A 19,187-nucleotide genomic window follows, 5' to 3' on the forward strand; every position below is an offset into this window, starting at 1 on the left:
GCAGAGAAATGATGCAATCATGAAAAACTTCCAAAATCCTGTCAAAGTCTCCCAATTAAATCAAGTATTCAAATTTTTTCAACTTTCAACTACCTGTTATTTTGTAAGGAACATTTTAAGTATGACCTACTGTTGCATTATTTTAAGTATGACCTATTGTTGCATCAATAGCATCTGGTCCTAATGATGCAACCACATCAAATACTGACACCATTGCTGTAAATTCAACTGGTAGACCTACCAATTATGTTGATATGTCAAAAGTTAGTAATCTCACCTATTAATAGTAAAAATATCATTTTCCAACTTTATCTCACCTATTAATAGTAACATCAATACCTCCCAAAAGTATCTCACCTATTAATAGTAACACCAATACCTCCCACAGTATCTCACCTATAAATAGTAACACCAATACCTCCCAAAAGTATCTCACCTATTAACAGTAACACCAATACCTCCCAACAGTATCTCACCTATTAATAGTAACACCAATACCTCCCAACAGTATCTCACCTATTAATAGTAACACCAATACCTCCCAACAGTATCTCACCTATTAATAGTAACACCAATACCTCCCACAGTATCTCACCTATTAACAGTAACACCAATACCTCCCAACAGTATCTCACCTATTAATAGTAACACCAATACCTCCCAACAGTATCTCACCTATTAATAGTAACACCAATACCTCCCACAGTATCTCACCTATTAACAGTAACACCAATACCTCCCAACAGTATCTCACCTATTAATAGTAACACCAATACCTCCCACAGTATCTCACCTATTAATAGTAACACCAATACCTCCCAACAGTATCTCACCTATTAATAGTAACACCAATACCTCCCAACAGTATCTCACCTATTAATAGTAACACCAATACCTCCCACAGTATCTCACCTATAAATAGTAACACCAATACCTCCCAACAGTATCTCACCTATTAATAACAACACCAATACCTCCCAACCATATCTCACCTATTAATAGTAACACCAATACCTCCCAACAGTATCTCACCTATTATTAGTAACACCAATACCTCCCAAAAGTATCTCACCTATTAATAGTAATGCTGCATCCATTACGGCTGCTCCGTTTAACATGGTAGCCATAAGAATGTCGTGACCTGGACAATCCACAAAGGATACATGTCTACAACAAAAATCTGCCTACTGTAAGAATGTTGTGACCAGAGCAATCAATAATCTAAAGACACATTTCTATGACAAAATTCCTGGCAAATATGTGCTATTCCATTTTTACAAGTATTTTTTTACTTAAAATTCATCAGAGACAAATAACTTTCCAAAATCCAAACGATTTACCTTGCAAGTATTGAAATAAAAAAAAACCCAGTTGTTTCAGAAAACACATTTTCATTAAATCATGTTAAATCTTAAAGAAATAATCAAAATTCTTCAGACTTATCACATAAGATCCAACACAATTTACAATGGGCTCACCTTTGGACCTGGAATCTACCAGTGCACCCTGATCTGTCACAAGGGAAATTGTCCTCTTTTGAGCTTCCACAGGATCTATAGCAGCCAGGGCGGGGGCAGGCATCATTGTTACATTTATATATCTGTCAAACAGAAAAAAATGTCACTCCATGTACCACTTAATAATTTAGTTTACACATACTACTTTACAATACACACATAAATACTACAGGTGGGTACAGGCATCACTGTTACAGTATACCGTCACTTTACAATATACAAATAAACACTACAAAGGTTGATTATAACAAGTCATAAATTATTATGCATGTACAGTCAAACCTCAATATCTCGAACTCAATGGGACCAAGAAAAACCTTTGAGATATCACAGGATTTGAGATATGTAGAGTAAAATACTTAAAGAATATTAAAGGGGTTGGGACTTCCAAAACAATTTCGACATATCCATGGTATTCGAGATATCAGTGTTCGAGATACCAAAGTTCAACTGTATTTCAAATTAGAAATAAAAAAGACACAACATTGTGTTTACCTTTGCATTAGCATATCCTAGTTTGATGGTGATGTTTCTAACAAGTTCGTTTTTAAACCTAACAGTCTGAAAAAGTAAGTTGTACATAAGAATAAACACAGCTTACTCCAAAGTAGGGCAGTGAACATGTCAAAAAGAATTAAATTGTATGGATATCATAGGGACACACCTGAACTCCTGATATGGCTTTGACCACTGTAGATTTTCCGTGAGCTACATGACCAATTGTACCTAAATGATTTAAAGTTGAATAATAAGGAGATAAATACTTGTCAGGATTGATCCAATACAAGAAAAAAAAAAGAAAGAATTGAAATTTATGCATACATACCAATGTTAATAGTTGCCTGTCTGCTAATGACTTCTGGGGTGAGGGGTGTCAATCTGTCTATATTCTGAAATTACATAGCAAAATTTTATAGTAAAAAGTTATTATGAGATGCATATTTAACAAGTACTTGTATTTCTAAGATGGCAGACAATGTTAAAATGTTTGACTTACTCGTAATAAGTTCATGTAATGTTATATAAAATTCACAAGAACATTTTTGAAATAATTCCCTTTCAACTAAACATCTGACAGCAGCATTAACTGTAATTATCTACCACTTCTACTTCTTGCATATCTGACATACTGTACTCTATATCATTCATCATTTTCCATAGAAGACAAGTGGATTTTTTTTTTTTTTACACAGTTCCTATACCCTCTTACACACAGTCTTTTATCTATTCATGAAAGGCCATATAGGAAGTGTTCACTAAGATTTTAAAATATATCAAGACTGATGCAATAACCCAGAACTATTAATTTTCATTTTGTTGCATCATACATTAACTTATAAGTACCCAGAACCTAAATAAACATTATAATTATGTTCATTCCATTTGATTTTGTGGTATTTTGGTTCATCTTCCATGATCACAATATACTTAGTCTAGTAGTCTACTTGAATATTAGGTTATGATGTGGGTTTACCAAAGAAATAAATATTAAATAAATTCACAAAAATTCCTTGTTGAAATGGTAAGAGTCCACATCTCTATACCTCAAGCTGAGGAGACAAGGTTTGCAGAAAAAATAAAGAAACTTGAAAACTATGAGTAAATTGAGCTGATATGTATGTTGCTTTTTATCTACATCAATAGATTTGAGGTCCAACATTTGAAAAAATCTGACATATCAAGAAATACTTCATAATAGTGAGCACTGCAAAGTACCGCTCGCACTGTGAGCTCTAACGACAATGCCTGGATGAAGAGAAAATTCATTCATTCAAATGAATTTATTTCCGCAATAACCTCTGGACCCACAATCCTTTACGAATTGCATCTGGCAGAAAACTACATTCTCATGGTAACACTAAACAGCAAAAATTAAGCAAAAGAAAATCACCTTGATTTAAAGAATATTGCAGATAAATAGTACAATAAATGTTCTTTAATTAAAATTAGCATTCTTCTGCCTTCAGTTTGGTAATGCAACTTACATATGACGTCAGAGTCTAGATGTACCAAATGTCATGTGTAGATTAAAGAGACAGATCTGAATTGAATAGGTATCTGCACTAGCCCTAACGGTCGCACTGGCAACATATTAGCCAGTTCATGTAAATGCCTCTTGGTGTGTTCTATTGTCCACATATGAGAAGTTAATTGGTTGAAAGATCCTTGTACTTACCAATTATAATGATACAACTCACTTTTTAGTTATGACAGGTTACAAAAAAAAATAAACAGCTGACAACATAAGCCTAAGACATAGGAATTTTTTGGGTAAGGAATATAAAACGTATATTCAATACAGAGATCCTTTCATATCATTTAATAAAAAGTATGAGTCTGCATTCGATTTTAAAAAGAAATCTTTGACCTTTCTAACATATCATGTTTAGAAAACAACTAAGATTATCTTTTCAATCTTTCTATTTAGATTAACACTGCACTGTGAAAAAATCAGAATAGAGGAAATTCGAGATGACAATAGAACCGGAAACATCGCATATGCGAGAGTAAAAACACACTTATTTGTGATAAAGGAGAATAGCTATCGGTTATGGCTCCTTGCAATAGCAAAGAAGAATAAATACAGCACAACAATTACACACCAAAGTTTTTATATCCTGCTTCGATAAGTGAGGTTGAAGGGATTTTGGCTGTTCATCTTCTTCGCCTGCCATGCTGTCTGACGCAAGTGGGACCAACTAAATTTAGAAGTTCCGGTTTAGAAAATGTAAATCATCCAATGAAAATGCGATACGTAGTTTACTGCTTAACTTTCATTTTAGACCATTTGGAACTTCAAACACGAAAGAGTATGTTCAGCAAAAACAATGGGTGCGTTCATAGTTCTGCCGTTGGTAGACAAAAGTTGCTGTTGGTAAAATTAATTACCATTGGCATGCCAGTGGTACCAATGTTTTTTGCCAATGGTATATTTTTCTGCAGACGATCTAGAGTGTGGTAAATATTGGTAAATGACGTCACAACTATTTATCGACATGGCGATATACCAATATACCAAAGAAACATAAGTAGTTCTTTTTCCAGATTTGGTTGTGGGCCTGTAAGTTTAGTATATTCTTTAGACCGAATAAGTCTTGCAATTGTAGATTGAAAAGTTTCCCTGGTGAGACGAAAGTGCATTTTAAAGTCATCGTAGTTGCAAATTCTTTTATGGAATCTGACCTTTCTTCGTACAGATTAGTTATTAAATCTGAGCTGTGCAGATGATGGATAGACAGGTTCAACATATGATGAAAATGTTGTTGCTGTATAATTAGGGCAGCAACAAGGTGTTTGCTGTTTGACATGTTTACAAATCTGTAAATCAGTATTACCAACGTTTCCATTGGACTCCCATTAGTAACATTGGTAAAATCAAGTATTACCAACGTTTCCATTGGACTCCCATTGGTAACATTGGTAAAATCAATACATTTGTATGCCAATACCCGTTCAGGGTTTATTTGTACAATTGGTACCGTTGTCAAATTATTGCACCATTGGTATATTGAAAGTTGGTACTACTGGTAGAACTCTGAACGCACCCATCAACTTTCTTTGCAAATTTTGTATGTAGTGTTTATTTCATATTTTAAGTGTTATTTCTTGTTATTTACCAAAAATAAGTTAATCAAAAAATCCATGTTTCTGTGATAGATGCCAAAAGTGGTGACATGTCATGAATCATATTTATTTTCTGCAGTAAGCTAGCATTGAGAAATTGCTATTGATCTTGGGAGCACATGTTGCATTGGGACTATCGAATTTTGACAAAAATTGAAAAAAATGGCAAAGGAAATTCTGCGGTGACATTGGTGTATTACAATGCTACAGACAACATGGATAGCTTTAATTCTGGGTTTCTGGTCTTCTCTCTATCTCTTGGATGCTTATTTAAAGGTAAAAAGCTTTATGCACCATGTGTGTACTTTTATTTTTAATTGCATGCTAACCTATTGTGATGATTAAGTAAACTTTAATTTTGTGACAAGAATGAGAGTATTTTTAACTATGGTAGCAATGATTTTAAAGTTTGTTATTTTGTTAACATGAAATATCTGTAGTGCCCCCCCCCCCACCCCCCCCCCCATCTCTATTTGTACTTGCTGTATACAATTGTAATGGTTTGGGCCGTGGATATCGGCCTGGGTAGCTCGGCAGGTAGAGCACCTGACTAGTGATCCAGGGGTCTCCGGTTTGATTCCCAGTCAACCCATACATTTTCTCCTTTCCTGATCGCAATTAATCTGGCATGCTTTTGTTAATAATAAATGGTTAGGTTTTGGTAAAAATAATGAATTTACATATATTTAAAAGCTGATTAATTAAGAATTTTAAAATATACTCACTAAAGCCAACCTTTGCTGGTACACAATTTCTGTATATAGTAATGACTGTATTCTCTCGGATGTAGTGTTAATAAATGACATTCTTCTGTGAGTGTGAGACAGTTAAAGAACATTGATTAAAACATGCACTCATATAATACCTTAATTTTTTTTCAATATTGTGTTTGCTTCTTTGGTCCCATACTTTATTGATCATGTTGATGAAATCCTAAATATACTAATTGCTCTATTGTACATTCCAACATTCTCCCATTTTGTGGTCATTAATTTGACAGTTTATGATTTTATGCTATATAATATCGAATAATCATGTAAACATACTTTTTTTCCACAGGGTCATAATTCCGCAAAATCACAATTTCTGTTGAATCTGCCGGTAAAAAAGCTACACATATTTCCTGGGTTGTCATTGTATGTTCTGAATGCATTTAGATATGCTGTGACCAGTTTTTATGTAAAAATTGTGACCGCGTCCATAAATTATTCCCATGCAGAAAAAAGTATATGTACAATATTTTAAGCTTGCCTTTGAAGTTAATTATCAGTGGATAAATTAATTTCAGAGTCACAAGGCGTACGGTAGACAGTACATCAAGTTTCTAGACAGGACAGGATGTTCGGTGTCCATATGTCAGTTCCGCTGGTACTCCACCCTCTTCAATCGGAGTTTTGTTCGGCTGGGTCAGTGGAGACCCCGTTTACTGCGCCTGTGGTTCACCATTGGTGTCCTCTTTGGTCTTGTGGCCATGTTGCTGTCTGTTTGTCTCCTGACTCTTCTTGTCATCAACACGTTACGTAAGCAACCAGTGGAACAGCAAGTACTCACACCAGTGGTTTGTGTCTCATCTTCTATCTTCTTATAATTGCAAGTCTTAATATTGAAGAGTTAAAGCAATTAATACTTCTATATATCAGATACTTCTTCAAAATAATGAACGTTTCTATGAAAAGCTGTTGTGAACCCAATAAAAATTAAAATGTAAAGTTTTACTGAATTTATATATAAATATAAATGAAATGTGTAAAACCACATCTTCCTGATGCAACAGTATTACTTAACAATTTTTGATAAAGTTATGGGAAGAAAATTATATAATTATGTACAATACATGTAGATATAATAGAGTTTGTGTGATGTAGATGCCTGGGGTGAACCTACCAGCCAGTCAGCTGTCATATTACCTCCTCACCCTCCTTGTCTGTGGAATTCTTCATGAAATGGGGCATGCTGTGGCTGCAGTCAGGTGAGGGAGGAGGGTTTTACTTGTATTCCCAATCCCCATGATTTAAAATGTCTTCATTGAATATGAGTAAAAATCACATTAATTTTGAATCAGTTACTGAAATTTATGATATTTTTTTTTTATATCTGTTTTGTACAGAGAAAATGTGAGAGTGAATGGTTTTGGCTTGTTTCTGCTGATTGTGTACCCCGGGGCTTATGTTGATCTGTCGACAGAGCACCTGCAGATTGTCTCCCCTTTAAGACAACTAAGGATTTACTGTGCTGGTGTCTGGCACAACTTCATCATTGTCATCTTTGCATTGATTGTTATATTTCTTCTGCCTGTCCTCCTCGTGCCATTCTACTCCATAGGGAGTGCAGTAGTTATCACACAAGTGTCTGAGGTATCACACAAATTAGACAGCAAAAATATACACCAAGAAATTCTTAGTCTCACTAGAGACAGTTTGTAAATGAAAAAAATAATCTATAAATATGATGCAGTTTTTATTGAATATTATTAAATAAAAATAAGTAGTACCTGTCATAATATATCACTGTAATTTGTCTTTATCTATTGATCCTACAATGTTGTTTAACATAAGCAGCTCTGTTTTATATGTGTTTTGTGTTGCAAAGTTTGTATCTTCTGTATTGATCTTCTGTAGAATTCTGCCGTGTCTGGACCGCGGGGGTTGGCGGTCGGAGACCCAGTGACCAGTATCAGTGGCTGTAGGGTGACGGACATTGACGACTGGCACGCCTGTGTATCCCACAGCATCAAGGAGCAGTCCATGGGTCACTGCCTGTCCAGGGAGAAAATAGCAGAACTGGACACAACTCCTAAAAGTAATGTTCTATATATTTAAGTCATGTGATCAGTTCAAGTTATATGTGATAATTGATATGACTTGCCTTTTAAACTTCCCTCTCTTGATACAAAGCAATATTAACCTTACTGCTGGTTCTCTGTTGTAAAAATGATATCTCTGAGTGACTCAGTGACTGGATGTAATACAAATGTTGTCCTTTATTTTGAACAGATCTGTCAGAAGCTGCCATGGCCATAGACTGTTGTAATAGCACCAGCAGCACACACCTCTGTTTCAAGTATCATATCAAAAGCAAGTCCAAAGATGTAAGTCATATGTGTAAAGTAATACATTTTAATGTAATAAGTCTGTAGTAAGTTGTGAGTCTGTGATTAGTTTACAATAAGTCACAAATCTGTAGTAAGTTGTACATCAGTAATAGGTTTTTTATAAGTAATAAATTTGTACCAAGTTTGTAATAAGGCATAAGTCTGCAGTAAGTCATAAGTCTGCAATAAGTCATAAGTCTACATTAAGCATTAAGCCAAGAGTCTCCAAGAAGTCTGTAGTACGATGTAATAAGTCTTTATTTTGGGTAATAAGTCTGTTAAAATTTAGTCAAAGTAATCAAATGTACAGAAATGTGTAATGAAGTTTGTATATTTATATATATCCTTAAAGTTCAAGTATGACATTTTAAGGGGGGATAATTGATGGTATTTGTGAGGGGAGATAAATAATGATATTAAATTTTTATTGTGGGGGAGGGAGGAGGGTTGGTAATTAACTCCAAATTTTGACTTTTGATGGAACAATTGATTTTCAGTGATAAAAATAACAAAATAAAATAAACGAAGATGATTTTTATTACATTTTCAACAGTGAAATACTGTGATTTATTTAATGAATAAAAGTGATATTCTCTCACAGTATGAAAGGATACCAAAGTGATATTCTCTCACAGTGTGAAAGGATATCAAAGTAAGTAAAAAAGAATTTCTGGACTGTAATAAGATAGAAATAGTAATAAACCGTCTTGATTGAGATTAAAACTGCAATTTCTAACCAAATATGTTGCTTAAATCCATGTTACAATGTTTTCAAACTAACATATCTTGCTAAGCTATGACGTCTCAACCGCTCAACTATGACCTCACAGCCTATGGCACTGTGTTAAGAAAAGACAGAAGTAAAGGGAAAATCAAAGAAAATGTAATAAACAGAAAATTCAATATTTTGTAGTTGGATATGGAATTTATTTCACTCATGAGCCAGGATTTTTTTTTCATATTTTCACTCGTGTTTTGCACTCGTGAAAATATCAACAAATCCTGTCCCACTTGTGAAATAAATTTCATATCCAACTACAAAACATTTAATATCCTCTATATATTTAAGATTAAGAAAGATTTTTTTGGTAAGTAAAGGTTCACAAGTGGTTTACACTAGTTTTATAACTATAGTTATGAAATTTGACCTTATTTCTGATTTTTGCCGCCAGATGAACATGTCCTATTCCAAGGACACCTTCTCTTGTTGGAGAGAGACAGCTTACAATGGGGTATAAACAGAGGGCTAGTTATTTGTATAAAAAAGTGGGACCAACATGTAGCTAGTCATATAGATGATGGGGTAGTGTTAGTGACTGGTGTGGTAGATAATGGTTTTATAAACTACGTAGAGGAGACTTGTATCTCTATATTGCATTTTGTTTTAAACTCTGAGCTCTGAAGACCATGCTGTATACTACATGTATATAAGATTTTGTTTGCTAGTAATATACACATTACGGTTTGAAGTTTGTAGTTTTAATTTTGTAAACATTTCCTGATCCTGTGGAAATACTAAGTAGTGGAAATCACTAAATGAAACATAGTTTATTCACTTGAACATTACAGAAATATGCCTGTCTTCCTGCAAGACTGACCACAGACCGCCCTATGTGTAAATACCAGAGTGACTGTTACATTCCAAAGGCTGATATGGCATGTGTGTACCCAGCCCTAGACAATGTGACCAAACTACTTCAAGTGTTCCATGGAAGAAAACCACCTCTGTTGTTCTTAGGGCATCCCCTGGATTTACATTACTCAGGTAGGGTATCCCCTGGATTTACATTACTCAGGTAGGGTGTCCCCTGGATTTACATTACTCAGGTAGGGTGTCCCCTGGATTTACATTATTGAGGTAGGGTATCCCCTGGATTTACATTATATAGGTAGGGTATCCACAAGATTATATATTCAGGTAGGAAACCCCAGGGTTAATATAATGTAGGTAGGATATTCCCCAGATTTACATTACACAATACTAGAGTATCCCCTGGATTTACATTACTCAGGTAGGGTATCCCCTGGATTTACATTACTCAGGTAGGGTGTCCCCTGGATTTACATTACTAAGGTAGGACATCCCCTGGATTTACATTACTCAGGTAGGGTATCCCCTGGATTTACATTACTCAGGTAGGGTGTCCCCTGGATTTACATTACTCAGGTAGGGCATCCCCTGGATTTACATTACTCAAGTAGGCATCCCCTGGATTTACATTACTCAAGTAGGGCATCCCCTGGATTTACATTACTCAGATAGGGCATCCCCTGGATTAACATTACTCAGGTAGGGGATCCCCTGGATTTACATTACTCAGGTAGGGTATCCCCTGGATTTATATTACTCAGGTAGGGTATCCCCTGGATTTACATTACTCAGGTAGGGTGTCCCCTGGATTTACATTAGTCAGGAAGGGTGTCCCCTGGATTTACATTACTCAGGTAGGGTATCCCCTGGATTTACATTACTCAGGTAGGGTGTCCCCTGGATTTATATTACTCAGGTAGGGTATCCCCTGGATTTACATTACTCAGGTAGGGTATCCCATGAATTTACATTACTCAGGTAGGGATATTCCCCAGATTTACATTACACAATACTAGAGTATCCCCTGGATTTACATTACTCAGGTAGGGTATCCCCTGGATTTACATTACTCAGGTAGGGTATCCCCTGGATTTACATTACTCAGGTAGGGTGTCCCCTGGATTTAAATTACTAAGGTAGGGCATCCCCTGGATTTACATTACTCAGGTAGGGTATCCCCTGGATTTACATTACTCAGGTAGGGTGTCCCCTGGATTTACATTACTCAGGTAGGGCATCCCCTGGATTTACATTACTCAAGTAGGGTATCCCCTGGATTTACATTACTCAGGTAGGGCATCCCCTGGATTTACATTATTCAGGTAGGGTATCCCTTGGATTAACATTACTCAGGTAGGGGGTCCCCTGTATTTACATTACTCAGGTAGGGTATCCCTGGATTTATATTACTCAGGTAGGGTATCCCCTGGATTTACATTACTCAGGTAGGGTGTCCCCTGGATTTACATTAGTCAGGAAGGGTGTCCCCTGGATTTACATTACTAAGGTAGGATATCCCCTGGATTTACATTACTCAGGTAGAGTGTCCCCTAGATTTATATTACTCAGGTAGGGTATCCCCTGGATTTACATTACTCAGGTAGGGTGTCCCCTAGATTTACATTATTCAGGTAGGGTATCCCATGAATTTACATTACTCAGGTAGGGGATCCCCTGGATTTACATTACTCAGGTAGGGTGCCCCCTGAATTTAAATTACTCAGGTAGGGTGTCCCCTGGATTTACATTACTCAGGTAGGGCATCCCCTGGATTTACATTACTCAGATAGGGTATCCCCTGGATTTATGTTACTCAGGTAGGGTATCCCCTGGATTTACATTATTGAGGTAGGGTATCCACAAGATTATATATTCAGGTAGGAAACCGCAGGGTTTATATAATGTAGGTAGGATATTCCCCACATTTGCATTACACAATACTAGAGTATCCTCTGGATTTACATTACTCGGATAGGGTATCCCATGGATAAATTACTCAGGTAGGGTATCCCCACAATTTACATTACTCAGGTTGGATAACAAAACATAGGACTTGCCATTATACTCAAATGGGAGTGGGGGGTATCATTTTGTGAGCTTATTGCTCATAGTACTTCTAGTTGTTTTTTTCAAAATGTGCTAATCAACATTCAACACAATCTATTCTGTTCCATTTTGTTTTTAAAAAAGTGAAAAAAAGCAAGATTATGTTTATACAGTGTTATATTTGTAAAAGACACATTTAAATCCTTAAAAAAAATGCATGTAAAAATATGATTTTATGATGATATTTTGGGGAAAAAATCATGGAATATTGCTATACAAAATTTTTGGTGATACCTGTCCCTGGTATCCCCTGGATTTACATTACCCCAGTTGGATATCCTTTAGATTAAAAATTACTCAAGTAGGATTTTGTTTAGATTGACATAACTCTGTTTCAGTATCCTTTTGCTTTAAATATTCTATTCTGGAATCTGTTGGAATTACATTACTTTGGGTTGGATATCCCCTAGATTTACATAACTCAGGTTGGATATCCCTTGAATTTACATTACTCAGGTTGGATATCCCCTAAATTTACACTACTTGGGTTGGAAATCCTTTGAGTTTATATTACTCAAGATTGGATATCCCCTGGGTTTACATTACTTGGGTTGGGTATCCTGTGGATTTACATTACTCATTTTGGATATCCCATGGATTTACATTACTCAGGTAGGGCAACCCCTGGATTAAGATAACTTTACAAGGGTTTCCCTTTGACCTTATTTCTCAGGTATGGTGTCTTTGGACTTGTACAGTATGGTTCTCTCTCTATTTAGCTGAAAGTAAAGATAAATAAACAAATTTCTGTTTCATTTTAATTTTAGCAAGTCAATTTACATGTACTCAGGGTAAAAATATCAGGCTTAGCTAGTCAAAATTATGTTTCACAGTACCTATGAAATTGATAAAGATTCCATGTTTCTTTTTTGAGAAATTTTGCACAAGCTCCAGAATCCTACATTTGTGTGTACCTTTTTCTGCACGGTTTCTGTCTTATTAATATACTCTGTATACTTTTTTTCAGTGATGCTGAGTAACTATGTTCCAAAATCTTCCATTATTCCACTCAATCTACCCTACGTGTTGGAGACATTCAGCAAGTATCCTTTGTTCAGTATATGATCACAATGAACTAGAGGCTTTGAAATTTATGGATTTGGAATGTATCTAAACTTTGTAGAGATAAAGATTATACAGGCAGTATTACATCCAAAATCCTTAAATTTTAATCTTTTCTTTCTGGCAGTTGTTGAACTTTGAGTAGAATGTAAAAAGCACCCAGACATTTTGACATTCAATTTATCTGTCTCAAATTGAAGAGACATAAAACTTAAAACTGATACCTGTGATCATAAATTTGAATGGTACAGAATTACTTTTTAAATGCAGAGGAATTTTGTAAACTGCGTTTTTGGTGAAGCATAATTTTCATGTGTTCTGCATAAGATAAATAATAACAGATATTACCCCCCTATAATTGGCGGTACTCTATTTTCATACTGATACAGTATCATAAGAAATATGCAGAAGTTCTCAATAACAAAATGTTATCTACTGTAAATGCTGTAAATTTCACTTGTTTTCATTAACAAAATTTAAAAAATAGAGAAATGCTCTTTGAAATCCAAAGATTTCAAAACATGGCTTACACATATTGATGAATTTGAGTCTCTTTTTGAAATTAGAAGTTGCAGATTATACACTTTTAGAAATGTACAGAAAGAACTATATGCGGTTTATGCATATTTTGCCCCCCTCCAAAAGTCATATTTTGAAAAATTTTTGAAATGTGCTGAATTTTATATATTGTATGAGAAATCTAAATGAACAAAAAATATTATAGTCTCAAAGTAGGTTATTGGCAATTTTTGTTTCTATGACATCACAAACTATTTTAGATTTTATGTTATTTTTCAGAAAGAGGGTAAAAATGGACAAAATTTGTTAAATTTTTACTATAAAATTTATAGAGCGCAGGCCTGCTCCAGAACAATATTTACACATTTCATTGATATTATCATTCTACACATTATATTAAAATATTGAGTTGGAGCAGGCCTGCGCTCAGTGACTTTTACTCAAAATATTGACGTAATATACACCTTTTTCTGTGTAAATCATGAAAATTTTGAATTAACGTCATTTTCCTGACGTCATATCTAACATATGGCGTCATGGCTTATGAAAAAATTCAATGCTTTGAAGTCTGCAGATATCCCCCTGTTTTAGAACATAATTAAAGATTTCTTCGTCAAAGTTTGATTTTGGGGGGCAAATATTGGTCATTACCGAATATAGTCCTTTATACACATAGCGTTAGTCCATTACCTAACCTTAACTGCTGATCGATATTTGATTTCTCTATCGGGGGCCCTGGTCATCTTGAACGTGGTGCCCTGCTACGCCCTGGATGGTCAGTGGATCTGCCACGCCTTTATTGAGCTGACCCTGGCGTCTGTCATCCCTGACCGTGAGATACGGGGACTGATATATTCTGTGATAATCCTGTATGGAACTGCTTTACTCTTAGTTAACGTCATCATAGCCATGTGGATGTTATTTATGTGAGAGTGAGATTAAGGGGAATAAATGTGGCAAATGTTCATTCAATTTGTTTATTGAATTACTAGTAAAAAAATGAACCATGCTTACATGGATGAGTGATGAACTTTTATAGATAGTGTGATATTAGTCTCATTTTATTTTGTCAAACACTTGTAAGATAACTTTGAATTGCTGCCATTTTGTTGAGTGATTGTTGACTGAGTGGGTATTTCATTTGATGATCATTTCCAAGTATGAGAGATGTTGAAAAATTGAGATTCTTTAGTAGACAAGGATTGGTATCCCTGTACGACTGTATGATATTTATATATGTATAGGGACAATGTCTGAGTATGGTTCCAGGGTAGAAATGACACATATCACCTGTTGTCTCTGCTTGGTGAGTTATTACACCATTTGGTTGATGTCTTCAAAGAAGACGTTTTTTTTTTTAAAATTCATCGATCTCATCCGAGTGCAATGTAGGTAAAAGTAAATCATAACTGTAGTTCCTGTACATGACATCAAACGATTCGGAAGACATGAGTTATCAAGATTTAAGTTGAATGAGAATTATCTAAATGATGGTGTTCATTAGGAGATGGCAAGTATTGACTGTATTGGTAGAAGGATACATTAAACTTGTGCTAGCAGCAGTCTTGATTATTGTATACAGGTTTAAATTTATAAGCATGTCTTTTATTCAGTTTAGTCATTAACATCCATCAATTTTCATGCACAGAATGACATCACTAGTGTTGCAATGTTTTATATATGTATGTATATTTTTCCATGTTTATGTGTGATATATGTAACATGTGCTACTAATGTATACAAATACCTTATAACGGGAATATTTAGCGGCCATCTCATTTTGGCATTATTTGCAATGATCTTGATAATGCTAAGAATAAAAGTCGACAATAATGCAATCACAAATATTGTCATAGTAAATAAATAGATTTATCCAAAAAATCGCTACAAATAAATAACATGAACAATAAATATAAACTTTTAGGACAAAATTGCTAAATTTGCCAGTCGCTAAAATAACCCATTATACCGTATTGTATTATATACTGGACCAAGGAGAATCTCTGATATTCCATTTATTAATCACTGGTCTGCTATGTTTTAAAAATTCAACAAATATCTATTTTTAAGGTATTTAAAGTTAACTGCATACTTATTCATCAATTGCAACTGTGATATTAAAGCATTTAAATCAGTTTTGTACACCAGTGTACCATTCACATAAATAATCGGATAGCTTGGGTGGTATGGCACCCATTTTCTAGATGTTTTGGAATAATACTTTTTTTTTATATTGAAGAGAATTTAGGAAAACCTGATTTAAAGATATACAAAGCAGAACAAGTCCAAAATTTGACAAATTTGAATTTGACAGTTCAAAATCTGACTTCATTTGTAATCCTGAATTTTTTTTTTCAACCATTAAGGGTTAAGTTGTATGTATCAGTTTGAGAAGTGTGAATATGTTGCAAAATTTGAAAACCATTATCAAATGCAGCATTGTTGCCAAAGTCCAATTTTCCTTGGACTGGAAGTCTGTTCACTTGTATTAAAAAAAAGGTCTCTTGTCTGTCTGATATCATCTATTGTAGAGACTATCTAAATATTTGCTGGGTAAATTAGAAATTATTGTTTTTTTGGACCTACATATATATTTAATTTGAAATTTTAAAATGATTATTTTTATCTACAGTGGGCAGTCAAGTAAAAAATATGGGCAATATTGCTAAACAGAAATTATATTACGAGAATAATGCAAGTAAAATATAACATTGTAGTCATTATTATTATTATAAAGATGATAATTATTAAGAAGGATTCAATAATTTGCTCAGGGAAGGAATGTCTTTGGCATAGCAGGTCATTTGTCTCTAAAAACAAGTGGTGATAAAATATACCTCATAGGTGAAATACAATGTAGTTTACATAATTTTCAATTCAGAACTCTGAATTGTTACTTCAATTCCCTTCAAGTTTGAATTACTTTGTTTTACAACTTTTGTAAGTTCTTTATTGATTCCCAATGAAATAATTTATTGAGAAAACTCAAACTAGTATGATATTTATCACTGTATATTTACATTTCCAAATATTTTTCCTTAAGATTCTTTGCAAATTAGTAAAGGTCCACATTCTCATGAACTACCTTGGGATAAGAATATTTCCATTGTGACGTAATTGAAGTAAAAAAAAAATAGTGCATACTTAAAGAAAAAGATCACTGAATGACAAAAATATGTGGCATGTCATCAGAAGAATAATGGAAATATAAGATATGAATTTAATTTTTGAGAATTCATGAGGTACATGAACTACAACGCTTCACGCCTGCATATTTATCATGAAGGGCTAACATGCTTCATGAAATATGCTGGCGTGAGACACCGTAGTTCATGTCCTCATCAATTCTCAAAAATTCAATTCATTTCTTAAATCATTTACTTTTGTGTATTGTCATGATTTGTGGACAAATACAGCAAATATTGTCTATTGATGAATAAAAACATAGCTATTACTGATCTGAAATCTTGTCATTTTTAGCTCTACTGGTCAGAGACCAGAAGAGCTTATGCGATAGTAAGGTGTGCGTCCGTCTGTCTAGCTGTCTGTCCGTCCGTCCGTCTGTATAAACAATTTTTCAAAACGCTACTCCTCCTACAGTTTTGATCTGATTTCACTATAACTTGGCACACAAATAGACTATGCTAAGATACATAATTCTGTGTATCGGTTTTTGATTTCAATGAGCGGTGTTGCCATGGTTACTAAAAATAGAAATTTCTGTGAAAAACTTTCAAAATGCTACTCCTCCTACAGTTTTGATCTGATTTCATTATAACTTGGCACACAAATAGACTATACTAAGATACATAATATTGGTTTTTGATTTCAATGAACGGTTTTGCTATGGTAACTAAAAATAGAAACTTCTGTGAATACATTCAAAATGCTACTCCTCCTACAGTTTTGATCTCTTTACAATGTAACTTGGCACACAAGTAGACTACACTAAGATACATAATTCTGTGTATCGGTTTTTGATTTCGATGAACGGTGTTGCCATGGTTACTAAAAATAGAAATTTCTGTGAATACATTCAAAACGCTACTCCTCCTACAGTTTTGATCTGATTTCATTTTAACTTGGCACACAAGTAGACTACACAAAGATACATAATTCTGTTTATCAGTTTTTGATTTCGATGAACAGTGTTGCCATGATTACTAAAACTAGAAATTTCCTTGAAATACTTTCAAAATGACTACTCCTCCTACAGTTTTGGTCTGATTTTAGTATAACTTGACACACAAGTAGACTACACTAAGATACATAATTCTCTATACCAGTTTTTGATTTTGATGAGCGGTTTTGCCATGGTTACTAAAAATAGAAATTTTTTGAAAAACTTTCAAAATGTACTCCTCCATGTTTTGTCTGATTTCAGTATAACTTGGCATACAAATAGACAACACTAAGATACATAATTATCATTATTGCTTTTTGATTTTGTTGAATGATGTTGCCATGGTTACTTAAATTGAAATTGCTGTAAAATTATTTTAAAAGACTACTCCTCCTACAGTTTTATTCTGATTGCAATAAATCTTGCCACAAAAACAGACTAAACCAAGGATCATTATTCTATTTATTGCTGTTGCAAAGTTTCAAGTTCAAGTGCTACTTTTATCTTCCTTTATAAGTACAACCAGTAGAGCTACTGTCTCATCAGAGACTTCTGGTTTGGTAATTTTAAGTCAACTAGACCAAAAGTCTACAAGATAAATAGTGATGTTAAATCTAGCTGCAAAGCTTCCTCATGAACAGATGTCTTCTTAAACTCTTACATAATCACTGGTATATTTAATGGACACTTCCACAAACTCACTTTTTAAGCAGCAGATACATAACGTACTGTGCATGGATTGTCCACGATTTAGTTTTGCCTATCTTCATGTAAAGCCTGATGACGTACTAAGGCCGATTCCCACACATAAAGTGGTTAATATAAAAGTAACTACGAATATTTTCTGTATCCTGTGAAACTAAAACTGAAGTCATTTAGTTACTAAAATACTTTTATTTATGCTACAGAGATCTGTAGAACAGAATTGCACTACAAGATGTGATGGTTATGGTTTAACAACAAGCACTTCAAACAACTTTTTTGGCTAAATGTGAAGAGTTCAAATAAATTCATCAATATTGTGAAAAAAAAAGTCAAACCAAAAAGGTTTTCTTTCAGATTTTGAAAAATGTTTTCTGTATGTACAAAGTTCTTTTTTTTTTTTAACATGCTTTCCCTGATAATTTTTATTGCATAAAATGTTGGCATAATGAAATGAATTTCAGCTTTATTTATAATTTAAACTGTAAGTGAACTGGATACGTTGAACTACTAGAGTGGTTTGAATGGTTAAAACTTGAATAACGGAATTTTAACACCATCATGGTTCTATACATTAACAGGCAGGGAAAGTAGTTATCATGGAGGACATATATACAATCATGTATAATATTCACTAACAAACAAGACACAAACATATACTGCTGCCATTTTTTGCATATCAAATAATTTAATGCAAAATATAAAAATTGATGATTACTTTGGTAAAAGATGAATGTTTAAAATTCATAAATATATTAAGAGCATTTCTAAAAATTGGGTGAAAGAATGGTAAAATGAAGACTGAAAAAAAAATCTGAAATGAATGGCAAGCACTTTGAGTGTTCAAAATCA

The 19,187-nt window shown here is 34.1% G+C and overlaps 2 protein-coding genes across 3 annotated transcripts in view; one reads left to right on the plus strand and one right to left on the minus strand.

Moving 5' to 3' along the window:
• The window catches only part of LOC133185592 (eukaryotic translation initiation factor 2 subunit 3-like), an 86,031-nt gene extending 81,794 nt beyond the window's left edge, over window positions 1-4,237 (minus strand). For both annotated transcript variants that reach the window (XM_061320898.1, XM_061320897.1), the window contains exons 1-6: window positions 4,121-4,237; window positions 2,344-2,407; window positions 2,182-2,243; window positions 2,013-2,078; window positions 1,479-1,600; window positions 1,073-1,167 (exon numbers count right to left, since the gene is read on the minus strand). In XM_061320898.1, coding sequence (XP_061176882.1) covers window positions 1,073-1,167; window positions 1,479-1,600; window positions 2,013-2,078; window positions 2,182-2,243; window positions 2,344-2,407; window positions 4,121-4,192 — 481 coding nt within the window. In that variant the 5' untranslated portion in view covers window positions 4,193-4,237. The remainder of the gene's footprint in view (window positions 1-1,072; window positions 1,168-1,478; window positions 1,601-2,012; window positions 2,079-2,181; window positions 2,244-2,343; window positions 2,408-4,120) is intronic.
• Window positions 4,238-5,122: 885 nt separating this feature from the next.
• LOC133185589 (membrane-bound transcription factor site-2 protease-like) lies at window positions 5,123-16,801 on the plus strand. The gene is made up of 9 exons (XM_061320892.1): window positions 5,123-5,417; window positions 6,430-6,699; window positions 7,007-7,110; window positions 7,249-7,495; window positions 7,760-7,940; window positions 8,135-8,229; window positions 9,802-9,997; window positions 12,897-12,972; window positions 14,221-16,801. The coding sequence occupies exons 1-9, from the start codon at window positions 5,343-5,345 to the stop codon at window positions 14,438-14,440; spliced, it is 1,464 nt and encodes a 487-aa protein (XP_061176876.1). The 5' UTR covers window positions 5,123-5,342; the 3' UTR covers window positions 14,441-16,801.
• Window positions 16,802-19,187: the final 2,386 nt, after the last annotated feature.

Source organism: Saccostrea echinata, unplaced genomic scaffold, assembly GCF_033153115.1.
Source record: "Saccostrea echinata isolate AGI-Se365-2 ecotype Australia unplaced genomic scaffold, CSIRO_AGI_Sech_v1 ptg000012l, whole genome shotgun sequence".
NCBI classification, from domain to species: domain Eukaryota; kingdom Metazoa; phylum Mollusca; class Bivalvia; order Ostreida; family Ostreidae; genus Saccostrea; species Saccostrea echinata.